This window comes from Podarcis pityusensis (assembly GCF_964106645.2).
Source record: "Podarcis pityusensis genome assembly, chromosome: 14".
Lineage (NCBI taxonomy): Eukaryota > Metazoa > Chordata > Lepidosauria > Squamata > Lacertidae > Podarcis > Podarcis pityusensis.
Window position 1 is genome coordinate 32,414,569 of NC_138039.1, and position 23,656 is coordinate 32,438,224.

General features: G+C 40.9%; 3 protein-coding genes across 9 annotated transcripts in view; 1 reads left to right on the plus strand and 2 right to left on the minus strand.

Moving 5' to 3' along the window:
• The window catches only part of LOC308463626 (protein FAM169B-like), a 61,872-nt gene extending 60,825 nt beyond the window's left edge, over positions 1 to 1,047 (minus strand). For 3 of the 4 annotated variants that reach the window (XR_013979633.1, XM_080982204.1, XM_080982203.1), the window contains exon 1: positions 905 to 1,041. Coding sequence is in view for 2 of the 4 variants with exons in the window: in XM_080982204.1 (XP_080838330.1) it covers positions 905 to 968 (64 nt within the window). In the remaining 2 variants the exon portion in view is untranslated. Of the gene's footprint in view, positions 1 to 904 lie in introns of all 4 variants that reach the window. The other variant, XM_080982205.1, reaches the window with a different exon arrangement.
• On the plus strand, positions 1,025 to 12,672 carry PGPEP1L (pyroglutamyl-peptidase I like). Of its 4 annotated transcripts, none has more exons than XM_080982257.1 (6): positions 1,025 to 1,126; positions 3,125 to 3,278; positions 7,363 to 7,415; positions 10,613 to 10,729; positions 11,487 to 11,716; positions 12,398 to 12,672. In XM_080982257.1, the coding sequence occupies exons 2-6, from the start codon at positions 3,245 to 3,247 to the stop codon at positions 12,564 to 12,566; spliced, it is 603 nt and encodes a 200-aa protein (XP_080838383.1). In that variant the 5' UTR covers positions 1,025 to 1,126; positions 3,125 to 3,244; the 3' UTR covers positions 12,567 to 12,672. The 4 variants fall into 4 exon arrangements, with proteins under 4 accessions (XP_080838383.1, XP_080838381.1, XP_080838380.1 ...); XM_080982255.1 differs by lacking the exon at positions 1,025 to 1,126 and adding an exon at positions 1,416 to 1,688; XM_080982254.1 differs by lacking the exon at positions 1,025 to 1,126 and adding an exon at positions 1,759 to 1,886 and having other exon boundaries at positions 3,042 to 3,278.
• Positions 12,673 to 13,238: 566 nt separating this feature from the next.
• IGF1R (insulin like growth factor 1 receptor) overlaps positions 13,239 to 23,656 on the minus strand; it is a 184,200-nt gene continuing 173,782 nt past the window's right edge. The window contains exon 21 of the mRNA XM_080982094.1: positions 13,239 to 22,836. Within this exon, the coding sequence (XP_080838220.1) occupies positions 22,470 to 22,836 (367 nt within the window). The 3' untranslated portion in view covers positions 13,239 to 22,469. The remainder of the gene's footprint in view (positions 22,837 to 23,656) is intronic.

Consider the following 23,656-nt stretch of genomic DNA (forward strand, 5'->3'; position numbering starts at 1 on the left):
CCCAATGCTAATGGGCCAAAACTTAAAATGGGACCCAGTGGTCTATGAAGGACATTTTGTATCTATGGGGTCAAAAACTACTGGAAGGAGGATCTAGAAGATTCCTACTATAATAGGATAACATCCAGAGCATTAATACTTCTGTGGGTCACAAAACCTTAAAGAGAAAAGGACTAAGGCCTGGGAGACCAGGGTTCAAAGACTAACTCAGCTACGGTGCCGAAAAGGTGGCCTTTAGCCAGTCGCTGCCTCCCAGTCTAACCTGCACCACAGGACTGTGAGTATAAAATGAAGAGTAGGTGAACTATGTACATCACACCTAGTTTCCTTGGAGGAAAAAATGTTGTAATAAACTATTGCATATATTGACTGAAAATGAGGGAGGGACCCCATTGCCCCGCCTGCCCTGAGGTAAAGATTCTCACATCATAAAATGCTACACTTTGGTGAAGGGAGGTAAGAAATTAGGGGCTTTCAGCATTTACAAGCCGAGAAGCTGGCGGCGGGGGTGGGGAGGCAGGATTTCTGTGCGTGAAACAAAAACATATATCTTCACGCAGAGAACCCTGGGAATTGTAGTTTGTTAAGGGGGCTAGGCACTGTAGCTTCCCGGTGCGGGTAAACTACAGTCCCCATGGTTCTTTGCGGAGGAGGGGTGGCGTGTTTTCAACCTACGGTTCGGCACGCAGTTGCGGTCTTGATTTCTCAAGCGCGAAAGGAGAGGGAAATTACAGCTGCCCTTGTTGCTGTAATCGGATTAAAATATGCACACAACGAAACACACACACACAACTCTCAAAAAATCAAAACACGAAAAGAAAAACACCCCTTTCCCGAAGCTGAAAGCCGTGTGAGAATGAAGCCCCGAGAGAAGCGAGAGCCAGCGCTTTGCAGTCCCTCTTACCCGCACGGCCTGAGGCGGCGCTTCCCGCCCGCTTCTGAGGGGCCACCGCAGCCGCCATCATCATTTCCTCCGGGGCGGCTCTAAAGCCTCCCTGCTGCTGCTGCTGCTCCTCCTCCGCCGGCCCTCAGAGCCGCCCATCGCCAGTCTCTCTCCCTCATGGCTTCTGCCGTTCACTCCCTCTTCGACCGTCTAAATCTCAGTCAGCTCACGGAGTGCATATAGGTTGCCTTAGCGTTTTCGGCGGGAAGCGGGGGAAATAGCCTCCCGTGAGGCAATTGGTATTCTCCACATATCCTCTCAAAAAACAATTGCGACAAATCTACCGGCTCTTGGATGGGAAGCCGTGTATATTCCCCACAAAATGCCCTCCTGCTAAAGAAATCTATTCGTATTTGACTTTTAATTCAAGAGCCCCCCCCCAAAAAAAACACTTAAAAATAAATACACATGACAAATACATACAGGTGTGCATGTATTCACCACAAAATAGCCTCCAGTGAGACAAAACGAGGGTTTTTTTTGTGGGGTGGTGGTGGAATCCTTATACAGTATTGTGGCAAAGAAACACAAACCACAGAGTAAAAGCTTACAGCTAAAACAGATTTAAAGTCGTGGGGAAATATAATAATGGGAAGATATTTAAAATCAGCCTTGGCCTGAAATGACAGCAAAGTAGGTCCCAGGCAAGACTTTCTGGGGAAGACATCCTACAACTAGGGTGCCACCACTGAAAAGGCTCCTGCAGTTCCCTCAGAGGAGGATATTTGGACGCCAAGATCTCAAGGTTCACATGTAGAATAAGATAGTATTTCTGGTGCCCTGCTCCCAAGGGCTTTAAAAAATCAAAACCAGCACCTTGAGTGGAGCTTAGAAATGAAGTGGGATCTAGTGAAGATGGCAAAAAAAAATTATCACCTGGTCCCATCTAACAGTCTCGAAGCCATATCCCAAACGAACTGCAGTTTCTGGAACGTTTTCAAAGGTAGTTGCACATGCAACACATTGTAGTGGTCCAAGCTCATAAAAATGTATGATTTAATAGCTGCAGTGTCCACAGCAATATAGGAACCGCACTAGCATACACTCCAACTGTCCATATTTTAGCCGCCTTGGGGGTAAAAAATATGGCTTTAAACTTTGGTGGCTTTAAAAACGGATTAGACAAATTCATGGAGAATGAGGCTATCATCCATAGCTACTAACCACATTGTTTATGCTCTACCCCCAATGTCAGAGGCAGTAAGGCTTCTCAGTGAGAGTTGCTAGGTACTGCACTCAGGTATTGATTGTGGGCATCCCATCAACATCTGGTTGGCCACTGTAAGAAAAGGATGCTGAACTGGATGGGCTGATACAGCAGGGCTCTTCTTATGCTCTTTTAAAAAAATTAGCATGCACTTTGTACAATAGCTTCTAGTCCCCTATACACCAAATAGGAGTGATTAGCAATACCATAACCCACATACAACCAGATGCATTATGGGAATGGCTGGAGGTGGGATACTATGGTTTCACATTAAGCCAGATGCAACGAGACCCATTTAAAAAGGACGAGGCTGAATTTAGGTCCATTGGAAAAGCTCTGCTAATGTTTAGCCAAAATCAGCTTCATTGGATTCGCAACCATTGGTTCTAATCCTATAGTAGTTATAGATGCTTCAGTTTAAAATGGAAAATGGTTTTTATACCGTATTTTTATGTGTCTTTGTGGTTTTTAACTGTGATTTAAATTATTTTAGTGTTATTTTATGATGACAGTATGCCACCCTGATCTCCAAAGAAGAGGGGCATGAAAGAGCCTCAGAGAGGCTGTTTATATTGTAAGCCACTTTGTCAAGACTATTTGCCTGGAAAAGCAAGATATAGAGACATAAATAAATAAAAGATAACTAAAATTGCTTCTACAGAGCACTGGCTTTTATAGTGGACTATAAAAGCCCAAATTTATAAGTAATAGGTAGACTTATTTTATTAATTCAGCATCACTATGCAACAGAGACATACAAAAATAAAAGTGATTGGATTATTTCTAATCAGGTTAGATTTGAAATCAATAGCTAAGATTATGTAGTTAAGTCATTCTGCATAGTTGAAAGGGGAGAAAGCATAAGGATCTTTGTAACCATCAATATTCCAGGGCTTGTGTAATTAAAATTATCCCACATCATGTGAAACCAGAACAGTCCCAGTTTGGTGAAGTGTTTTTCCACTGACCAATAGGAAGATGGACATTTTGGAACAGATGGTAAAAGAATATAATAAGGTCAGCTGTGATCAAGCATGATACCAGTGAAGAGTGAGCTGGTTATTGGTGTCCGGAACGTAAAGGATTTAAATTAAATGGACATCAATTCTGACACGGTGGTTGTCACGGGTAAGGCTCAATTTTTTTAGTCCTCTTTTAGCCATGCATGGAATGTGCATACACTGGTCTGCTCTTTGTCATAAACAACTCCAAAGGCACACACAGACATACAAACAACTAGCAACTGGGCATACCAACATTTCCAAATGGAAAATAGCTCACTGCTGCAACTTGCTAAAAAAGATCAGATGGTATGTCAGTGGGGTAAAAGAAAATGCATGCTATCCTTTATCCAAGAAAGCTTGCCGTTCGTTATTCCTGTCACTTCCGAAAATATCTCTTGATATCTTTTCCTGTGCGGGCTATTTAGCCTCTAGGGTAAAACTAGAAAAGTGTTGCCTAAAAAGAGCTATAGAGCAAGACTGCTTCCCAGTTCCACATCAAGGTCCAAAATTAGAGCCAACACATGTCAAATTTCAACTTCTCAGTTTCAAAACAAGGAGATAAAAATCAGAGGAAATAACACACACTGTTTTATTACCCCAACACTATAATATATAAACAGTGTGTTGAAATAGCATTCCGGAACATCCAAGTCCCTGGAGCCAATTTTGGATAATTTCTTTTCAGTTATAGTTAATGCTGAATCACCAGTGAAGATGCAATCAGTTAAGAGAGAGAGACTGAGCTTTAAAAGGTTGAAACTCTCCTGGAATGCCACTGCACACTCTTGCTCACTGTTACGCCACTAGCTGCTCTAAAGGCAATCATTACGTATAGGCTTGACATGTGAGTTGCTGGATAGTTTTCCACTGTAGGCCATCTGAGGACACAGGACTGAGAATGAAGTGGCGTCAAAGAGAATCTGAATCTAGCCATTTTCAGTTAGCACACAATTTAAGATTATTTTTGTGTTTGTTAAAATAGCTCCCAGGCAGCCTAGGCAGAAACATTTCAGACGCTCCATAGTTTTAGGTGACTTGGATGAGGAAGTGGGAATGACGAAGCCACTTAAGCTTTCTGTAGAATTGTGGAACTGTGGAGTTGGAAGGGATCCCAAGGGTTATCTAGTCCAACCGTGTTGCCGTAATCTGAACGAAATTATACATATCCATTTTTAATGTCCATATGAGGGAAATAGATTTATTTGGCCACCCGAAATGTCATAAAATCGTATGCAAACATCAGACTAGATGTTTAAAAAACATATAGGGAAGAGAATATAAGAACATAAGAAGAACGCTGCTGGATCAGGCCAAAGGCCCATCGAGTCTAGCATCCTGCTACCACAGTAGCCAGATTTATACCTATGGAAGCATGCAAAGCAGGGCATGAATGCAACAACCCTCTTCCCAGTTGTGATTCCTAGCAACTAGTACAGTGGTACCTTGGTTCTCAAACTTAATCCATTCCGGCAGTCCGGTCAACTCTCGAAACCATTCGGAAACCAAGGCGCAGATTCCGATTGGATGCAGGAGCTTCCTGCACTCAAGTGGAAGCCGCGTCGGACATTCGGCTTCCGAAAAACGTTCGCAAACCGGAACACTTACTTCCGGGTTTGCAGCATTTGGGAGCCGATTTGTTCAACAACTAATGTGTTCAAGAACCAAGGTACCACTGTATTCAGATACACATCCCCTCTGAAGGTAGAAGGCAGGACACCATCATGGCTAGCCTTAACTTGCATGAAAAGAAAAGGCTGGTGGTGTTTTTTAAGCCATCCATGTTTGATTCTGGTAAGTTTTAAGATGGAAGACTCTGGGGAAACTCAAAAGCTTGCACACTATTTTATGAACCGGAAAAGTCTAATATGGACTTTAGGATCTTTCTTATAGGCCAAGACAACTACCTTTGCTCTTTGAGATCACCTTCTTCTTCTCCTTTTCCTTAGCTACAATAACCAGCAACAAATTAAAATCCAGAACAGCAGCACCCATTCAGAAGGGGGTGGTATCAGCAGGTCTGGGGAGCCCCAAGGTTTGCACATGGAAATGGCCCCCCAAGGAAACCTAAAAGGGGGGAGGGCAAACAGCCCAATCAGTATGCTCATTGGGCACCGAATGGCACTGCTGGCTGGCTAAAACCCTAAACAAGAGAACATCACACTGCGGCGTTTATGTTTTATGTCCCATATCTTTCTGTCAAATGTGCAGGTGCAGTTTAGAGGTACTGCAGTGTCATCACTAAATGCCTCAGTCACTTTTTCACCTGCTTGAAACAAAATTGTTGGCACCATTTCTGGTTTTAGTAGCCAATATTATTCAGTCAATATGATCCTTGTGTTGGTTTCGACACTCCAATATTTGAAGAGCTCATAATGAAGTCACTTCTTTTAATAGAACAGCTAAACCCTCAGCAGAGGTTTCTTATAGCCACAGTTGCAGGCTGCACATTTCACTCAGCTAGCTCATAACTTGATGTTGTACAACTCTGGTGAGCCCCCCATTTCTTTTGCCGAAAAAGCAGTGAAGCAGATACAGAACTAAATCTCTGCTTTTCCTCTCAAATGTTTCATCTGTTCCCTGTGTGTTATACCTGGTAAAATATTGTACTTCCTGATCAATCCTGAAACTCACTAGGCCGTCTTTGGCCCTTTTCTCATTTTTTGCCTAACTTAAATCACAGAGCTGTTGAGAAACCGGAATATGATAACTTCAACCATACTATCCTGTGTTACTGAATATAAGGGGTGGGGCACCAATATGTTTTTATGTATAGAAAGATATACTGATATTCCCTCTCTATGGCTAGAACTCTTGGGCAGAAGATAATGTGTGTAATGTAGGAAGGCACGAAAAATTGTCAGCTTGTTAGTTTAAAAAGAATCTCAGAACTGGAACAAAATTGGACAAAATTTGCATTTGAGTTTTTAAGGAGCCCTATAGTTCTGAAGCAAGCAGCACACTTTGTCTTTAGATGATGGATTTATGTATCATACCCGAAGAGACACCATCTTAGGTTTCTTCCCTGATAGAGCCAGAATGCATTTTAAGATGTTACTTGTGAACTGTAGTTTTTATAAGAACTTGCATTAAAACTAGCATTATTTCAAAAGCTGCTACATAATTGATAATGGTTCTATGATTCTGTTGCAACTCTAATTTTATTGGGCAAGGGAAGGGGAAGCTGTGGCCCTTCAGATATTGCTGGATTTTTAACTCCCATCAGCCTTACTCTGAATGGCCAGCAGCCAGGAATCTGGGAGTTGTTGTCCTTCAACATCTGAAGGAGCACAGGTTCTGCATCCCTGGAGTAGAAGGGGCAAAATCCTTCCACTAGTTCAGTACAAAATTAAGCCCATAGCTAAATGTACCATCCTGCATAAATGTAAAGTGGGCAGGTCTCCTAATGTGGCTCAGTGGGTGAAATACCTTTTAGATCTTTGCAGTTCATGAGCAAAGAGTCTACATTAAAAGGATAAGTTTCAAATTTCTTACACATCTATGTGGATTGTGGAGTAGAGCAGCGTTTCCCAAACTTGAGTCACCAGGTGTTTTTGGACTACAATTCCCATCATCCCTGAATACTGGTCCTGCTAGCTGGGGATGATGGGAGTTGCAGTCCAAAAACAGCTGGAGACCCAAGTTTGGGAATCCCTGGAGTAGAGGATAGATCTCTTCCCCTTATACTACTTACACCTCTGTATCTCTTTATTAATCTATCCGTTCCAGCTCTTCATGAATTCATGCTCCTGGGGTGGCTTACAACATAAAATCTAACAATAAAGCACAGCAACTATTAAAATACAGCAACTAAAACATGCTTTCAGATTCAAAGTCTTGTTCAGAGCAGAATTATTAACTGTATTCTTTTAATTTGCTATGATAAATATTACAGGAATATTACCAGAAAAAAATAGTGGGGGAAAAAGTTTAGTGATTCAGCTATGTGTTAATTGTAAATAGTTAAATTTGTGTGACACAGAACTTGAACACATGCCTGTAACCTGAAGTGAGGGTGTCTGTGGGGACAATAGGAAATAGAGACTCATCTGTTTGTCATTGAGAAGCTGAGATAAGGGAACCTTTTACTGTAAAAATCTCAAGAACCATTCAATAAACAACTCACAGCAGAAGTTAGCCAAGGGAACAAATTGTGACAAGATCAGGAACTTATGAATTTTAAGGTTTTAATTATACTTATTTGCTTTCAGGCTTTGGTCCTTTTCGACAGCATCTTGTTAACTCTAGCTGGGAAGCAGCAAAGGTAAGAATGCCCTTTATGTTGAAGTACAAAAAGGAACAATATTCAGGTGTAGCTTTGTGTTTCTCTTGCGTTCAAAGGTAGGGTATTTTTCACTACCTGGAATTATTTCTTTGTAATCAAAACATAAGCAAAAACTGATGAAATTTTAAAGGCATGAAATTTTAAGTGGGGAAATTATAGTATTAATAAAGCATTACATAATCAGTTCAGAGTTCTGTTAAAGCACAATAAATTATTTACTTTGAGGTTTCAGGTACATCATGGAGTTATAGGACTAGTTATCAAAGACTTAAGTATGTTTAAGATGCAGTGCAAGCTCTTGATAATTGGAATCATTATTTCCTTCCCCTCACAGACCAAATTTCACACAAGTTTTGTTTCTCAGAAATTAGCTACTAGAAAAGAGATGGGGAAAATAATACAAGTACTTTGTGTTCTGGATAGGAAATTTATTGTACACCCAGTGAAGCAGTAGACAACCCAAATCACTGAACCAGAACTTCCTTACTAAATTGTCAGAATTTCAAGCAATCCAGGAGATCAAGCAATCCAGGAGATCTAAAACTACTTAGGATTTAAATATCTGAAAGACTGCCTCCTTCCCTACAGATGCTCTTGGGTATTAAGATCAGTAGAGAGGACCCTCTTGGTACTTCCAGGTGACAACCAAGAATGGTGCATTCTTTGTAGCAGCCCACTGTGGCATTTCCTCCCCACAGAGAAAGCCTAGTACCTTCATTATGTGGTTATTTGTCATATGTTGAAGACACTTCTAGTTAACCTGGCTTCTGATACTTGAGATATTTATTTTAGGATCCACCCTATTCTCTGGATTATAATTTCTTATAACTGATTTTAATATTGTATTTTAAATTGTTGTAATGCACTTTGGGACCTTGGTGTGAAGGGTGGGTAAGAAATATAATAAATTAAAAATTATTTCTTCCAGCCCTAGCTTGCTATGTGCCTGAAACCACAAGAATAATCACTTAATAGCTCTACATATTGTTTTCTGGTAGTGTTTGGCCCCTATTTTAGAGTACGGTATACTATCTTGGAGGAAAATTAAGTGCCATTTATTTGCAAATTAGTGCAGTCTAAAGCCAAAATAAACTAATGAAACAGAGCATGGGAGGTTTCTTTGAAGAATAATTTTGGTTTCTTGCAGTGCTGAAAAATGACATAAGATAAGTGAAAGCAGTATATCATTAAACATGCCAAAGCCCTGCAGTAGAAGACACATTAAAGTCTCTTTCCTCTTTGGTTCCAAAAATTACTTTTGAGTGTAGCTGAAGATGCTGGTCCTTGTTGAGGACTAAGCCAGTGGTTTATTCAGGCTTGAAAAACAATTTGATAGGTTCAGATTCCACAAATAATAGTGTTTTTACACACACACCAACCCTAACCTCTTCTCTCTTTATGTTGATGGCATCCATATTTGTCCCAAGGAAACCGAGATTTCTATGCCTGCTAAAAGAGCTATGTTCTCCATGTTTTGGAGATGGGAGAACCCTGTAGAACATGGGTAGGCAATCTAAGGCCCACGGGCAGTCCAGGAATCAGAGTGTTTTTACATGAGTAGAATTTGTGCTTTTATTTAAAATGCATCTCTGGGTTATTTGTGGGGCACAGGAATTTGTTCACCCCCCCCAAAAAAAAACCATAGTCCTGCCCCCCACAAGGTCTGAGGGACAGTGGACTGGCCCCCTGCTGAAAAAGTTTGCTGACCCCTGCTGTAGAAGCATTAAAGTTGTTTTTAGTTTACAAATTCTTTTCTGTCCTCAGCTTTTGATCAAATAACCTTTCTTCTTGCTTACCATGGACAGCAAACAGTAGTAGTAGCTTTCCAATCTATTATTTGGCCTCGGTTTCTTGCATGGAAAAGGGGGGGGGGAGGTTACATGCGGCCATCTGACTCTGGCCTAACCAGTCACAGAAGAGTGTCTCATTAAACACAGAGAAATTCAAATGTGTGTGAGAAAATAAAATGCTAATTGTAAGCTGGCATGGATCTACTTTTGGAAAAACAGGCAAACAATGCTGCATTCTTATGCAAGATGATGCAAGAGCCTCTCCAAGACCATTCGTGCCACAGGAAAAACACAGCTGGCTGTGTTCTCCTAATGTGTTTACTTCGCCTGCAAGAATTGTTTGCTTGTTTATGTCAAACAGTTTATTGAGCACAGCTAATCAATGTTTCCGCTGACAAGGAAATTGTAACAGTTTACTCAGGAAGCCAACCTTCAAGAACAAGCTTGCTCCATTCACACACCAGTACCAGGGCAATCTTAAGTCTGCAGCTCCTTCTGTGCCACCTTGGATTCGGTGCAATAAATGAAACACTGGGACCTTCCAACTTGAAAAGGAAGATAGAGATTCTTCCAAACAAGGACAGGTCCCTGGGGAGTGCGTTATGAGACACACATTTAATCATCAAAACAGCAAGTAGTTGGGGGGCCAGGGCCAACAGAGCTTGGACAAGAGTTTTAGTAGCTAGTACACAGGAAAGGCAGATTGTGGAAACATGGAAGATGACATGGCAGCAGCTTCCCCATAGGGCAAGGTCGGGGAGCTTGTGGCCCTCCATAAGTTTTTGGAATCCAACTCCCATCAGTCCCAGCCAGCGATGACCCTCCAAGACCACCTGGAGGACCATATGTCTGGCCAACACCTAGCCACTCCCTTAAATAGGCTGGGGGTGGGCTGCTCACAGCCCCCAAGCCCCTGGCTCTGATTGGCTGCGTGTACACTGTACGTCCTTATCCGAGGGCCCGATACGGCCGGAGGTTGGCAGTGCCAGCTGTTTCCTCCCCTGGCTGTGCCAGAAGATGGGGGCCTCCCAGGACCCACTGCAGCCATGCCATGCGACAACGGCTGCTCACCCGCAGTCCCAGGTGAGCGGTTATTTTCTCTGTTACGCATTTGGAATTCCTAAACATTGCATTGGTAACTTATACAAACATGGTTATGTCTACCTTCAAAAGTTGAGAACACCTCTGCTCTATCAGACAAGGCTCTTATACGTTTAAAAAGGAAGGATGATGAATTCATGGTTGCTTAGGCCATCTCCTTCTTCTGCATGCTGATCAGCCATATCTAAGAAATGGGGTTTAGGAGAAGTTGGGCCACAAAGTTTAGCTGTACAGCTTCCTCTGAAACATCAAATATTTTAACACAAGTTTTTCACTCCAACACAGGAACTGGCCAGAATTGGTCTTGGAAGTGATGTAGACCTACACATCATGGAACTGCCAGTGGCTTACAAAAAAGCAAGAGAGATTGTCTGTCAAGCATGGGCAACCCTTCAGCCCCAAGTAAGTGAAAATATTACTAGGGGACTCAATTTAAAATTAAGCTTTAGATTCTCAAAACATTTTGTGTAATCTTCAGAAGATTCATTATTATTTTTAGACAAACTGCTGGGATTAATCTTTAAAGCCCTAAACATATTGGGACCAGGTTATCTTACAGCAGGGACTCTTCAGATGGTATTGGACTCTTAACTCACATCAGTCCCAGCCAGCATGGCCAACAGGAAGAAGTGATGGGAGTTATAGTTCAGCAACTGGAGGGCCACAGGCTCTCCATTCCTGCCTTCAGGACCATTTTCACCCATATACCTGCACCCCCTTTAGCAGACATGCAGTGTTCTGCCTTCTTGCCAGTAGCCCCCCCCCCTTACTCAACTTCCTTCTGATTAATTTACATCTCATCTTTTCAGCAACAGGGCTCAGAAAAACTTTTTCTTCACTGCTGCCCTTCAGCAGTGTTAATTACTTGTTTTTCTCATAGTAATTCTATATCTATCTGATATCCTTAATGCATCTGATATCATGCATGCTACTTTGCGAGGTCCTGGCCCTAAAAAGTAACATACAAATAGTTTGAATTAATAAATAAATAGACCCCAAAAAACCACGACTTTCTCCCCAACACAGTGGAAACATAGATTTCCAGGGACAAGGTTCTCTATAGCAAGTCTGTATTTCACACAAGGCCAGGGCACAGATTCATTATATACTGTACATCAGAACTTATTTCCTATCTTCTCTCTTGTGGGGCAACCTACAGGTTATGATTCATATTGGCCTGGTTTCTACTTCTAAAGCAATCATCATTCTGGAGCAGTGTGGGAAGAACAAAGGCTATAAAGAAAAGGATGCTTGTGGATTTTGTCCAGAAAAAGGTTGTTGTGTCTTAGAAGGCCCAGAAAGAATAGACTCTACAATTAATTTGAAGTGTGTCTGGAAAAACGTTCGGGTGGAAGGGATGGATGTAATTTTTTCCAGAGATGCAGGAAGGTAAATTACTTGCTGTATTGAGAAACCATGTCAGTTGTGGGAGACATGAACAGTATCTTCTGTGTATACTGGCCAATACTTAATGGAACATGATCTAAACTCTTAGGACCCCAAGTTAACCACAAGGTGGATCTGATGCAGCTTTTTCTCAAGTTAGCCCCTTGGTCCATGCATGCAGAGAACCTGTTTCTTGAAGCTTCTCCATGAGTCTCAAAGTTGGGAGCAAACCTAAATGCACGGGGGGGGGGTAATGTGTGGCCCTCCAGATGTTACTGGACTTCCCATTATCCCCAGCCAGAATGGCCAATGGCCAGGATTGACTAGAATCACAGTCCAGCAACATCTGGAGGGCCAAAGGTTCTCCACCCACGATGTAGGGAATCTTTTACTGAATGCGATTTGGCACTTCTGTGCCGTAACACATCACTGAATTTGGGTTACTGTAATTATAATACTATTTTTATAATGCAAATTTTCTGGTGCTAGATAAAGCACAGCTGTGCAGATATTCTTGAAATTGTTTGCTGTACTGAGATGCTTTTAAGCAGTTAGCAACCTTACCTCTTCTGATGCGTTGTCTGAAAGCTAGTCCTCAAAACCAAGATGGAGTTAACTGTTAAAAGTATATAATTAAGCATACATATTGTGTAGTTTTAAGTATACCTTTCCTCCATGCTGCAGGTACGTTTGTGATTACATCTATTATACCTCTCTTTACTATGGTAATGGAAGAGCAGCGTTTATCCATGTACCTCCTCTATCCCAATGGGTGACAGCAGAACTTCTTGGAAGAGCCCTGCAGACTGTTCTCTTAGAGATCTTAAAGCAATGTAAACAAGGGATAATGTAAAACCAAAAAACCTACACACACAAGTTACAAGGTATGTTCATTTTCATCTGACTTTATGAAAAATGTAATACAATCAGTCATACCTATTAAAAAATAACCAATGCAATCCAATGTTGTCTGTGTGTGCAAACTTATGCCTTCATGATTCAATGCACACACTGCTTACACTCAGGGATGAAATGTAAAAATACTTTGGGACAAAGGAGCTGCATGTGTACATTGGAGGGATGTGGAACCTATGGCCCTCCAGATGTTGTTGGGACTACAACTCCCATCATCCCTCACCATTGGCCAAGCTGGCTTGGGCTGATAGGACCTGGCTTTCCATTCCACCTGTAACTGTATGGAACAATACACCGTGCACATGTTAAGTGTCTATGGAAAACCAGAGAAACATAAAGTAAAGCTGTAAAACCTTGTAAATAAATAAATCTTTCTGTAATTCTGGTTCTGATGAGGAAAATCTTGAATTTTAAAAGATGCGTTACTGCAGATACTTTTGTTAAGAAAAATTATCCAAAGGGTGGACAATGCTCCCCTCCCGAAGAAACAAAGTAGCTTTAATAGAAAGTCATCATCATCATCATTTAGAGCACATCTTGTTAGAAGAGGCTGCACTTTTTTAAAAGTATCTTGTATTCTGAATAAAAGGCAATACACAGTACGCAAAAATGCATACAGAATTCTTTTTATTTAACTTAATTATGTAGTACTGTAACTACTAGAAAAAAAGCAGAGTAAGAGAAACTAAAGGAGCCTTAGCTTCAGCCATTCAAAATAGACAAAAGGTTCTTTTTTTCATAATGTAAAGAATCCAGAATATATCGCAACAGGAATAAATTCTTACAACAGAATATACAAAAACATTTTGAATTTTTTTCATCATCTACTGATTCATTTTAATATAAACACAGGAATTTCTTTAGGAATAATTTATACATAGCAAGTCTTTATGTAATAAATTGGCCATGTTATTACTGTTTTATTTTATTTTTTATTATTTTTTAAAAAAAAATTTATATTTTAAACAAGGTAACTTGGAAAATGTTGTTTGCAAATGCATTCAGTTCCATAGCACTTTCTAGTTTCTGTGTTTTTTCCCCAACTTTTTTGTTCTAGAGGTAGAACAACTCTGGCCAGTCCTTTCTTCTCAAACCTCACTGGTTTAGAAAACAGAAAAAAAATATTAAAAAAGGCAACAGAACTACCCAGAACTGTTCGGGTAAAGAGGAGAAGGAGCTGTTTTAATTTGGGTACAGAAATTGGATCTTCGGTATTCTTGTTTAAATAATTAGAATAATAAATAGGGACCTTTGATGGTCATTTAAAACAAAGATTTAACGTTGCTAAATATCTACATAAATTGTACAGGCTGCATACGAAGCCACCTTTTCTTTGAATAGAAGTGATAAGGAATCTGTAAACGTAAGTTGTCTTTCTTTCAGTGATAAGTATTGAAAGTGGCTTTTCACCACGATATCATACTATGCAGTCAAATCCTTCAATCAACCTAGGCAACAATAAAGCAGGTACTTAAATAATGCAAACAATAATTCCAATCCCAAACACGTTTACTTGGAGATGCATTTACCCTGGATTTCAGTGTAACTTACTTCCAAAGAAGCGTACTGAGGATTGTAGCTAAAGACTGCGTAGCAGCAACAATGGTTCTGTTTCCTTAACCAATGAGGTTTTATCCCAACCTGCACCTATACAGTATAAGTGAAATGACCAGTTGAAAATGATCCCACCCATCCAGAGGGCTCTGGAAGACCAGGTGACTGAAGATACAGAACATATTCTGGGTTTACTGTGTATTTGGGGCAACAAATGAACCATGATTTAAGAGTTGGTACAGGATCCTTTTTTGGCATATTGTAAAGCTAACTAGTAAAACCAGTATCCTAAAAAGGAAAGGAAAGGAAAAGAAAACCTTAGACATACATCCACACACACTGAAAAGTGCCCTTAAATTATTTTAGGCATTTATAAACTACAAACATTTCTATAAAAATCATTCTATGTACTTATAAAATGCAATGAAATATGTAATAAGGGTTTTGTTTTGTAAACCAGAGCTTTGTCAACTGACTACCCGTAATCTACTGGACTTAAGAGCCCTATTGAAAATGCTAATGGATTGCTAGTCAACAGAAAGGATACAAAAGTAAAAGATGACAACCACACACAAGTACACACCCATTCCACATGCACATCTAATGAAAGCCATCTGGAACTTGTGCAACACTTATTTATGGTCAGGTGGCCCAGTCCAGCAATCCCTTCCAATTGCTCTAGTACGTGCGTAGAGCACATGCGCCACTCCAGCAAGGACTTCCCCATTTACTTCAGCGGAGCTGCCTTCCATCAAGGTGAACAGGGAAGCCAGGTGTGCAGAACTCCATGTGCACACGGAGAGCTGGATCAGGGTAAACTTGTTATCATGAGTAATAGCCTTTAATAAAGTTCTACATAGTGTACTTGACTCCACAGCAAAGACACTGAGACAGGAATTCAATTATGCAAGGTCAAATTAATTAGTTGGATGTTGTCATGCTTTGTAAACTATGCCGAACTTCGGGCAAACTGTGTCTTTGTAGATCAGTATCTTTGCCCCATACCTGTATTTCACAGTGTCTTGCATATTTTCTGCCTTCAGTTTGGATAGACCTCCTTATAGTTCTTTTAAAAAACCTATTAAAAAGAAATGTTAAGTGCCTTGACTCAGAACCAGTTGGTCTTCCAAACTGAGATGATAGCCAGCAACTTCTAGAATACAACCCCATTGGTTCTGTATCTTCAGCACCCGCAGGGGGGGGGGGGGAAGGGTTCAACCTATACGTAACCATTGAGTTGGCACATATATATGGACATGCTCTCTTGTTATTTCTGTTTGTGCCAACATTTTTTTTCCTTTTAATTATGCTTAAAAGAGTGGGGTTGCAGTATGTAGAGTTCATTGCTGGGCTATGCAACTATGGCAGGAGCCCCAATAGATCCACTCATTGTTATCCAGTGATGGAGTACACCATTGAAAAAACAAAATTAAAAGAGCATAACAAGAATGCGTTACTGACTACTGGAATGGAATTTTTTTAAAAAATAGAACTACATAGAACATTATATCAACAACAGGAGTGTCATTCATACAGCCATGGATTGTAGTAAACAACCCACAGCAGGTTCCCAGAGATCTAAAAAGCAGTTCCATCTCGTGACTAGTCTTGAGGCTGAGCATTTCTTTTATTTTCTGTATCAACAGTAGCATCAGCGTTGAACTGTGAAAGAATCTTTAACATCTCTTCTCTCAAGGAGGAGAAAATAATTGGAAATTAGCCCCACCTCATGCTCTGCTTTTGGTGTCTAGGTCTTTTCATAACAAGGTTAACATCTGATTTAATAGCAACCAAGCATGCAACACTTCTGTGTTGATACAAAATTCCTTCCTCTGAAACCAAACCACCTCCTGCACGTCACTAAAAGAACTCAGTGACAGACACATATGAATCACATTTTGGGGGGTGGGTGGGGGTGGGTACTACATCAAATGGAGGTGTCATGAAATGCAAATCTGGGGCTAATTATAAGATCAGAAGTTAACAAGTCACCATTTCTGAACGGCATACATGCTGTTCTTTGAAAACTCCAAATGAGAAATTGTTGCTCTTAAAATTTGCATGTTGCTTCAATACAAACTGGCCTCTATACTGGAGGATTAGAAAGTAGTCAAATCCCAACAATTATATTTTTTTAAGTGAGCCAGGAGGACCTGGAAAAAGACAGGTCCATTCACCGAACATCCATCCCAGTAAAATTGGCATAGTGTACAGAAGACAGAATAATTAAACAGAAGCAGCAAACTGGCTTCTGCAAAATGAAATCCTGCCTCATCCACATTTTAGAATTCTTTGAGAGATTCAAAAAACAGGTAGATCAGAATAATCCAATAGATATTATATTGCTCTGACTTCTAAATTTTTTTTTGCCAAAATCCTTCACCAGAGACTCCTGGATCAATTTAGCAGTTATGGAATAAAAGGGCAACTCCTCCTATGGATTACTAAGATTAAAGAACAGGAGGCAGAAACGAAGAATAATGGGGAAACCTCTCAATGGGGGAATATAAACAACGAAGTCCCAACAGGATCTGTATTGGGACTGATGCTTTTAAATTTATTAAGGATAGTGAACACTCATGCTGACCATGAAAAGCTCCAAAGAAGAACATGGGGAATGAAATTGTGTGATGCACACTGGACCAAAAAATAACCCTAACTTTACACATACATGTTTGATGGGATCTGAACCATCAAGTTGTTTCCAAGAATACATACTGGAGGTTGTGGTGGCTATTAATGTGCAGCGGCAATGAAATAAACCAATTAGGGATTGTTTGGAAATTTATTGAAAATAACATTACAAATAACCTAATCAATTGGTGCAAAGTCACTTGAAATGTTGGGTATGATTCTGCTCACTACATCTCAACAAGCTGGAAAAGGTGTGACCATGGGGTTGGAACATTTTCCCAGAAAGGAAAAACTAAGAAGTTCAGCGCCTTTAAAATTTAGAATATAAAACATTAAGGGGGGGGTGGATGATAGAGGTTTTTTTTTAAAAAAAATGCACAAGGGAGAGAAAATGGGTTACAGAAAGTTCTTCTCATTGACACTGGATCTCTGGGTCACCCAATGGTAGAAGGTTCAGGACACATGAAAGAAAACACAGAACTTGCTGCTACAAGATACAAGGATAGCCACTGGTTTATATGGATTTAAAAAGGAGGCTCCATGGAGGACGAGAGGCCATAACAATGGCTGATGGCCATGTAAGTTAAATGGAACATCTGGATCCAGATGCAACAACCCTCTTGCAGGAGGATATAAACTAGAAGGGCTGCAGCCTTCGTACCTGGCTTGTTGACTGCTTAGAAACATCTAGCTGGCCACTGTGGAAAAATGGATGCTAAGACTGGTTGGATCCTTGGTCTGATCCATCAAGGTTATTCTTATGTTCTGATCAAAATACATAACGGACCTGGTAGTCCAGCTTTCTTTTTTTCCTTCAATGAAGACAATCTGTGTTGGTAAGTCACATCTGGTGACTGAAGGAGCCAAGATCTTCTGTGTTTACTATTAAGAACACGAATAGATTTTTTTTTTTTACAATGTTAATTCAAACATCTTTAATTCAAGCCCATCAAGATCTAAAATCAGTTCTCCATCCCGTGCAAGACAAGAGTCTTGCTGAAAACCCCAGCCTCATGCCCAATATGAAGCCAACATTAATTCTGTTTGACATGCATAAACAACCGTATGGGAAAAGCCAGGTATATTATATATGATCTGGGACACATACATGTACACACGCACGCAAATCCCAATACAAAGAACTGTGGAAACCAAAATGGAATTATTAAAAATGTTGTGAGTGCAGAATGCAATGGTAGAGTCGAGGTGGTTTGGTCCAGATGGGCTGACTTATCACATGGGCCCACTTGCTTAGTCACATGACTGCCTTACACTTGAATGCTTCTGAAATGTGTTTTTTAGATGGGCACTACATTGTTAGTGTTCTCTCCTAATATTTCAAAACCACCTACATACAATAAAAAATAATAATAACTTGGACAGTTTTAAACAAAACCCTCTTAGCCAGCTGAAAGGACTGAGTGAGGATCCCCACGGTTGTGGAGATTTAATATGTGCAAGAGAACAGAGGCCACCACCACCACCACAAAGGATCACCAAGAAGAAAAGGACAAAACCAAGAGATTAAGCCAGGGGAAGCCCGGCACATCAGGCATTCCAGATTCCTTCCCACCTCCCACTCATCCCAAGGTCAAGCGCAGGAACTAGATAGTCATGCTCTCTCAAGGCGACAACTGAAGTGTGTAACCACGGGCCATGTATCTAAGAGGCTCTATAAGTCCAAAAATAGTCAACTAACACCATCAGGTGCCACAAGCCATACCTGCAGGAACAACTTCCAGAATCAGGTACACAGAATAAAAAAATCTTACTGATAAGATTAAGCTGTGACAAATCTGACAACAGGATGGTCAGAACCCACACCTAAAGCAGAGTTTTGGAGGTGTGGGGAAAGGATTTCAAGATGATCAGCACATTCAATGAAACATGCCTCAGTGCTCCTGCTAAACAGAAGCAGCTCCCACTCCTCTCCACCAAAGTTCCTAATGTGTACATTGAGTGGGTTCTTGGTTTGAGGACAGCACATTTCACTGTTTGTTTTAGCCAAAGAACGGAACCTACCACACGTCATCATTATTATGTAGGTACCACTTTGCTCCAGCAGTCTTTTTTTGTGGGTGCTTGGGGCATCTGAAAGACATGCATCTGCTTGGACTCTTTATCCGTACACAGCAGAGCAACCATCCAAATTCAGTACACAACTGGTGCATGATAAATGTATTAACAGTTGTCATTTTCTTAAACCCCAGAGAGCCACTAGTTCTCAGCCAGGATGACCTGGGTCTGTTGTGCTTCACTATGCTATTCTTTTCGAGGACATGGGCATATTCCACTGAGGTTTCCCCCCCTCTGCCCATTCATTTCAACAGGTTTTAAGAGCAGCTATTGATTTCAGCTCAAATGACTTCTGACAATGATTTTCAACTCTCAACACAGCATCAAGTGAAAGCATAAACGGTGTTTTTAAAACAGCAGCTACAAATGTTTTTAGGTGACCTTTTTGATTTGGTAGTGACCTCTCCTCTCCAAAACCTGGAGGATGTGGTTTGTACAATGAATGAGGTTACCGGTATATCAACAGTATACTGTTGGCTGCTGAGAGATGTATATTTATATATTTATATATATATATACACACACAAAAATAAGAGTGAGGTAGATAAATGTTTGAAAAAATAAGAAAAAATAAAAAACTGTCCCCTTGTCATAACTCAAAAACCCTTATCTCAGTATTTAAAATTTATTATGGGGCGTCTCTACAGTGATTTAAACTGATAGCACAAAAATAAATAAAAAAATCCTACATAGAATACCTTTTTTTTCTTTTTTTATAAAGGGGGGGGATATAGCTAACTATGGGATAGGTGAAAAAGAAAATAATGGGACTGAAGCTACACAAATGAGGGGAGGGGAAGCACTACAAACATATCATTATCTCCAGTCACATCTAGCAATTATATTTTAATTCTTTGTTCTCAGTCAAACACCCCCTCCCGCCCAAAATGAAATATTTCAACATTTCCATCCCAGAACAACCCTTCTTTTTTTGCTGTCAGACTTTGGTTGGATCAGTGCTAATACAGAACTTCCATGCAGTTAAGTACAGGTGAATTAACGAGTGTTAAGGCACCTTGATTTTGCAAACTGCAGGCTCCCTGTTCCTCTACAGAACATATGCAACTCAGCTAACAAATTACTCCTCGCTTTGTTTGGGGAGTTTGGTCTGAACTTATGCGGATATTCATAGCTGCCGCAAGGGAACCACTGGCTCACATACAAACAGTGGCCCCAAACGCTCAAGACCTCTTGCGGCTTGCCTCCATTTTTAACCACCCACCATTTTCTGCAAGCTGGAACTATCAGCAACCCTCGTTTTTTGCCACCAGAGCCTACTTTTTCAAAAAGAAAAGAAAGAAAAACAAACACAGAGGTTTTGTGACCTTGTACAAAGTTGCCAGCGCTGAGAACTAAAAGAGACGTGCTGTTCGTAGGATGAAAGGGTTAAAAACCAATCAATCTGTTGTTTTCTTAAATGACCCCCAAATCTGGTATTGGCAGCTCAACAGCTGTTGCACCCAACATTTAAAATACATATGCATGTACTTTTCTTTTTATGCGTGTGGTTGTTTGAGAGAGACAACCAAAAACAAAACAAAGGCAAAAGGAAAATGGGGGTGAGGCTATCAATACACCAATATGAATATGAACACTGAATAAGAATGTACTAAATAGTTAACTTGTTTTCCTGACCTGAGCTTGCATCATACCTTGCACTGTAACAGACATGGGTGCTGTATTACGGGCAAAGGGCGAGGAAAAGGAGGAGACGGTTAAAAAAGGGGGAGGAGGAGGATACATATTCAGGCAGGATGCAGAAGTCACGCTACCAGAAATATATCTCCCCCCACCCAGGCCCGCCCAAACAGCCTATAGATACTGTTAAAATAACTAACAGAAAAGGGGTGGAGGAATAGAGAGATTTGAGAGAGAGGAAGACAGGGGGGAGGAAACAGAAACGTATTTATAAAAGGCATTAACAGTTGATGGCAAATCATGTTTCAGGTATCACGTCTTGGGAAAGTGGGGGGTAGGCGAAAAAGAGAAGTTACACATTATAGTACAAAGCATTTAGAAACTTTTTTGGGAATGGGGAGGGAAGGGGTGGCAAGAGGGAAAAAAGAGGGTAGACCTGAAGATTTCTCATAGATTAAATCCACAAAGATAAAGAACAAAAAAAATAGCAGCTTTTTTTTTCTGTACAGACATATAGATGAGCATCTGAACTGTAAAAAAGTTATAAAAGTGACACAAAAAGACAATGTGTATGCAAATGATCCATGGTCTAACATAGAACTGCAAGACCCTTTGAAGTCTTAATAACAGAGAGAAAAAAGGTCAACAAAGTGTTGGATGCTTGAATCCGTTTAATTGGCTATTCTTCTCCATTTTGTGTGTGTGTTTCTCTTAAGTATTTCCCCGCAAGCCTGCCACGGAACAGCAGGAACAACTCATGGAAATTCCTTCTTTTTTTCTGTCTATTTCCTTTTTGTAGTGCTGTTGAATTTTTGCACAAAATTCATCTCTGCCCCATCCCCCCCCCCCCCCCCCGATTTGGCTAACCAGTGCCAGTTTTGTCCAGAATTCATATAAGGGGAGGTAATTTATTTCACCTCTACCCTCTCCTTTAGGTTCTCAACTGCATTTAAAAAAAATCAGGCTTTTTGTCCAGTCAAAAAAACAAAAAATCTAGACAGTCTGATTTTTTTTTTTTTTAAATAATGCCAGTGTATGATTGGAGTGTATTGGTCTGAGTTTCATTTTAAGGGACCATGTGATTATTTTGCCCCCTTGATGCCTACCCAAAAACAAACACCCCTAAAAGAAAGTTCGTTTTGTGGTTTTTTTGGCAAAATTTGGCAGCGTTGAAAACAGTTTACAAGCTTGGACAAATAATGGCCTTTCTTTTTATCTCTAAGGTGATCCTAAAAAGACTAAGGAATAATATTAAAAATCCAGTCCTTCCCCCTGCCCCTCTTTAAATCCTGCTTTGCTTTTGTAACATCCTAAAGTGTTCAGCAGGTGCTTGCAAGGGGGAACAGAGAGAGACAGAGAGAGAGAAGGAGGGAGGGAGGGAGAGGGAGAAAGAGAGAGAGAGAGAGAGAGAGAGAGAGAGGAAGAGAGAGTGTGTGTGTGCGCGCCTCTGCTGGCCTGCCATTTTTCTTTTGATGTGATTCTTTTAAAAAAAAAGAAAAGTGCCGTACAGTTGAACTTCACGCAGATATGTTTCCCATTATGAAGCAGAAAGGAAGGAAAGAAAGGGGGATGCACACATCAGATTCTCAAGTTTTCATTTGCTATTGTGACTGTCAAAGAGTTTTAGAAGGCTGAGTGTGTGCCCCACATTCAGAGTTTTGTTTTTTGCTTTGAAACAATCTTCTGCTTGCATATTGAAAAAAAAAAGAAAAAAAAGAGAGAAAAATGCTATTTCGACTTTTAAACCGAAGAGAGGATTCTCCTGTGTGCAGCTATGACAGTTCTGAAGATCCACTGAGGTACAGTAGGCTTTTGAATATATTGTTATTTTTCTTGCTTGCTTTGCTTGCTCTCTCTCTCCCCCGCCCCTCTCCCGATGCTTGTGCAGATGCACAATTTCGCGACAACGACAAAAACAACAACACCTGGTTCTGAAAGGTCAGCAGGCCGAAGACTGAGGCAAAGGCAAGGCTCGCTCATTCTTGCGCCCCCCGTTCATGTGCGCATACGGCTGCCTCTCCTCAAAGCTGGCCCGTAGGACCACCACGCCGGGGCCGTTCTCAGCTTTATGTCCTGAGTGTTTGTCAGAAGGTTGGAGGGTTGAGGAAGGATCCAAAGGAATGCTCTCCATGTTCTCTGTCTCTAAGTCAAGCTCCTCCGTGTCGGGCGGCTTGTTCTCGTCGCTATAGAAGAAGGAGACCTCTTTGAAGGCTGGGTCCAGTTCGTCCTTTATGCTCCCGATGATCTCCAGGAAGGAGGGTCTCATCTTGGGATTGTACTGCCAGCACATGCGCATCAGCTCGAAACTGGAAAGAGGAGAGAGGAAAACACACGGGCGTGAAACCACCAATCTAGTTTTGCAGCGCTGAGTATCTATTCATTTATAAATGTGTCTCTATGCCGCCACATTGCAAAGTATCGGGGCAGTTTGCAAGGTGAAACTAGAAAACACCATTTAAAAGAATACAGTCGTACCTTGGTTGTTGAATGCCTTGGTACTCGTACGTTTTGGCTCCCGAATGCCGCAAACCCGGAAGTGAGTGTTCCGGTTTGCGAACGTTCTTTGGAAGCTGAACGTCCGATGCAGCTTCTGATTGAGCACAGGAAACTCCTGCAGCCAATCGGAAGCTGCGCCCTGCTTTTCGAACGTTTTCAGAGGTCAAACAGACTTCCAGAGCGGATTCTGTTCGAGAACCAAGGTACGTCTGTACAAACAAAAATACAGATTACCAGTAAGGTGACTGGTTAATAAAAAAACTAAACAGCTGCAAAGGTCTGTCTACATAAAAATGTCTTCAACAGAAAAACAAAATGGAATTCTAGCCTGGTAATAGATCATGGGTGTTCCAAATAATTTTTTTGGACGGGGTGTGTGTGTGTGTGTGTGTGCGCGCGCGCGCGCGCAATATGACAGGGGAAGCAGGCTAATTTCTCACAAAAAAGTAAGAATACTGCCTGTACATTTGGCCACATTCTACAAATGCCACAAACTTACTTTTAAAAAAATATGAAAGCTGAAAATCTGGGATAACGGTTTATTTGAGGGGGGGGGACTGCCCCCTTACCTTCCCCCAGCAGACGCCCAGGACAAGGGGGTGAAATGTTCTCTCCCCATCCCCCTTTAAG

Excerpts from the sequence above, each read along its gene's own strand:
- PGPEP1L (XM_080982257.1), top strand. The coding sequence starts at position 3,245 with ATGGACATCAATTCTGACACGGTGGTTGTCACGG. Across the intron at positions 3,279-7,362 it reads TGACACGGTGGTTGTCACGG|GCTTTGGTCCTTTTCGACAG; the intron begins GTAAGGCTCAAT and ends ATTTGCTTTCAG. Across the intron at positions 11,717-12,397 it reads TTTTCCAGAGATGCAGGAAG|GTACGTTTGTGATTACATCT; the intron begins GTAAATTACTTG and ends TCCATGCTGCAG.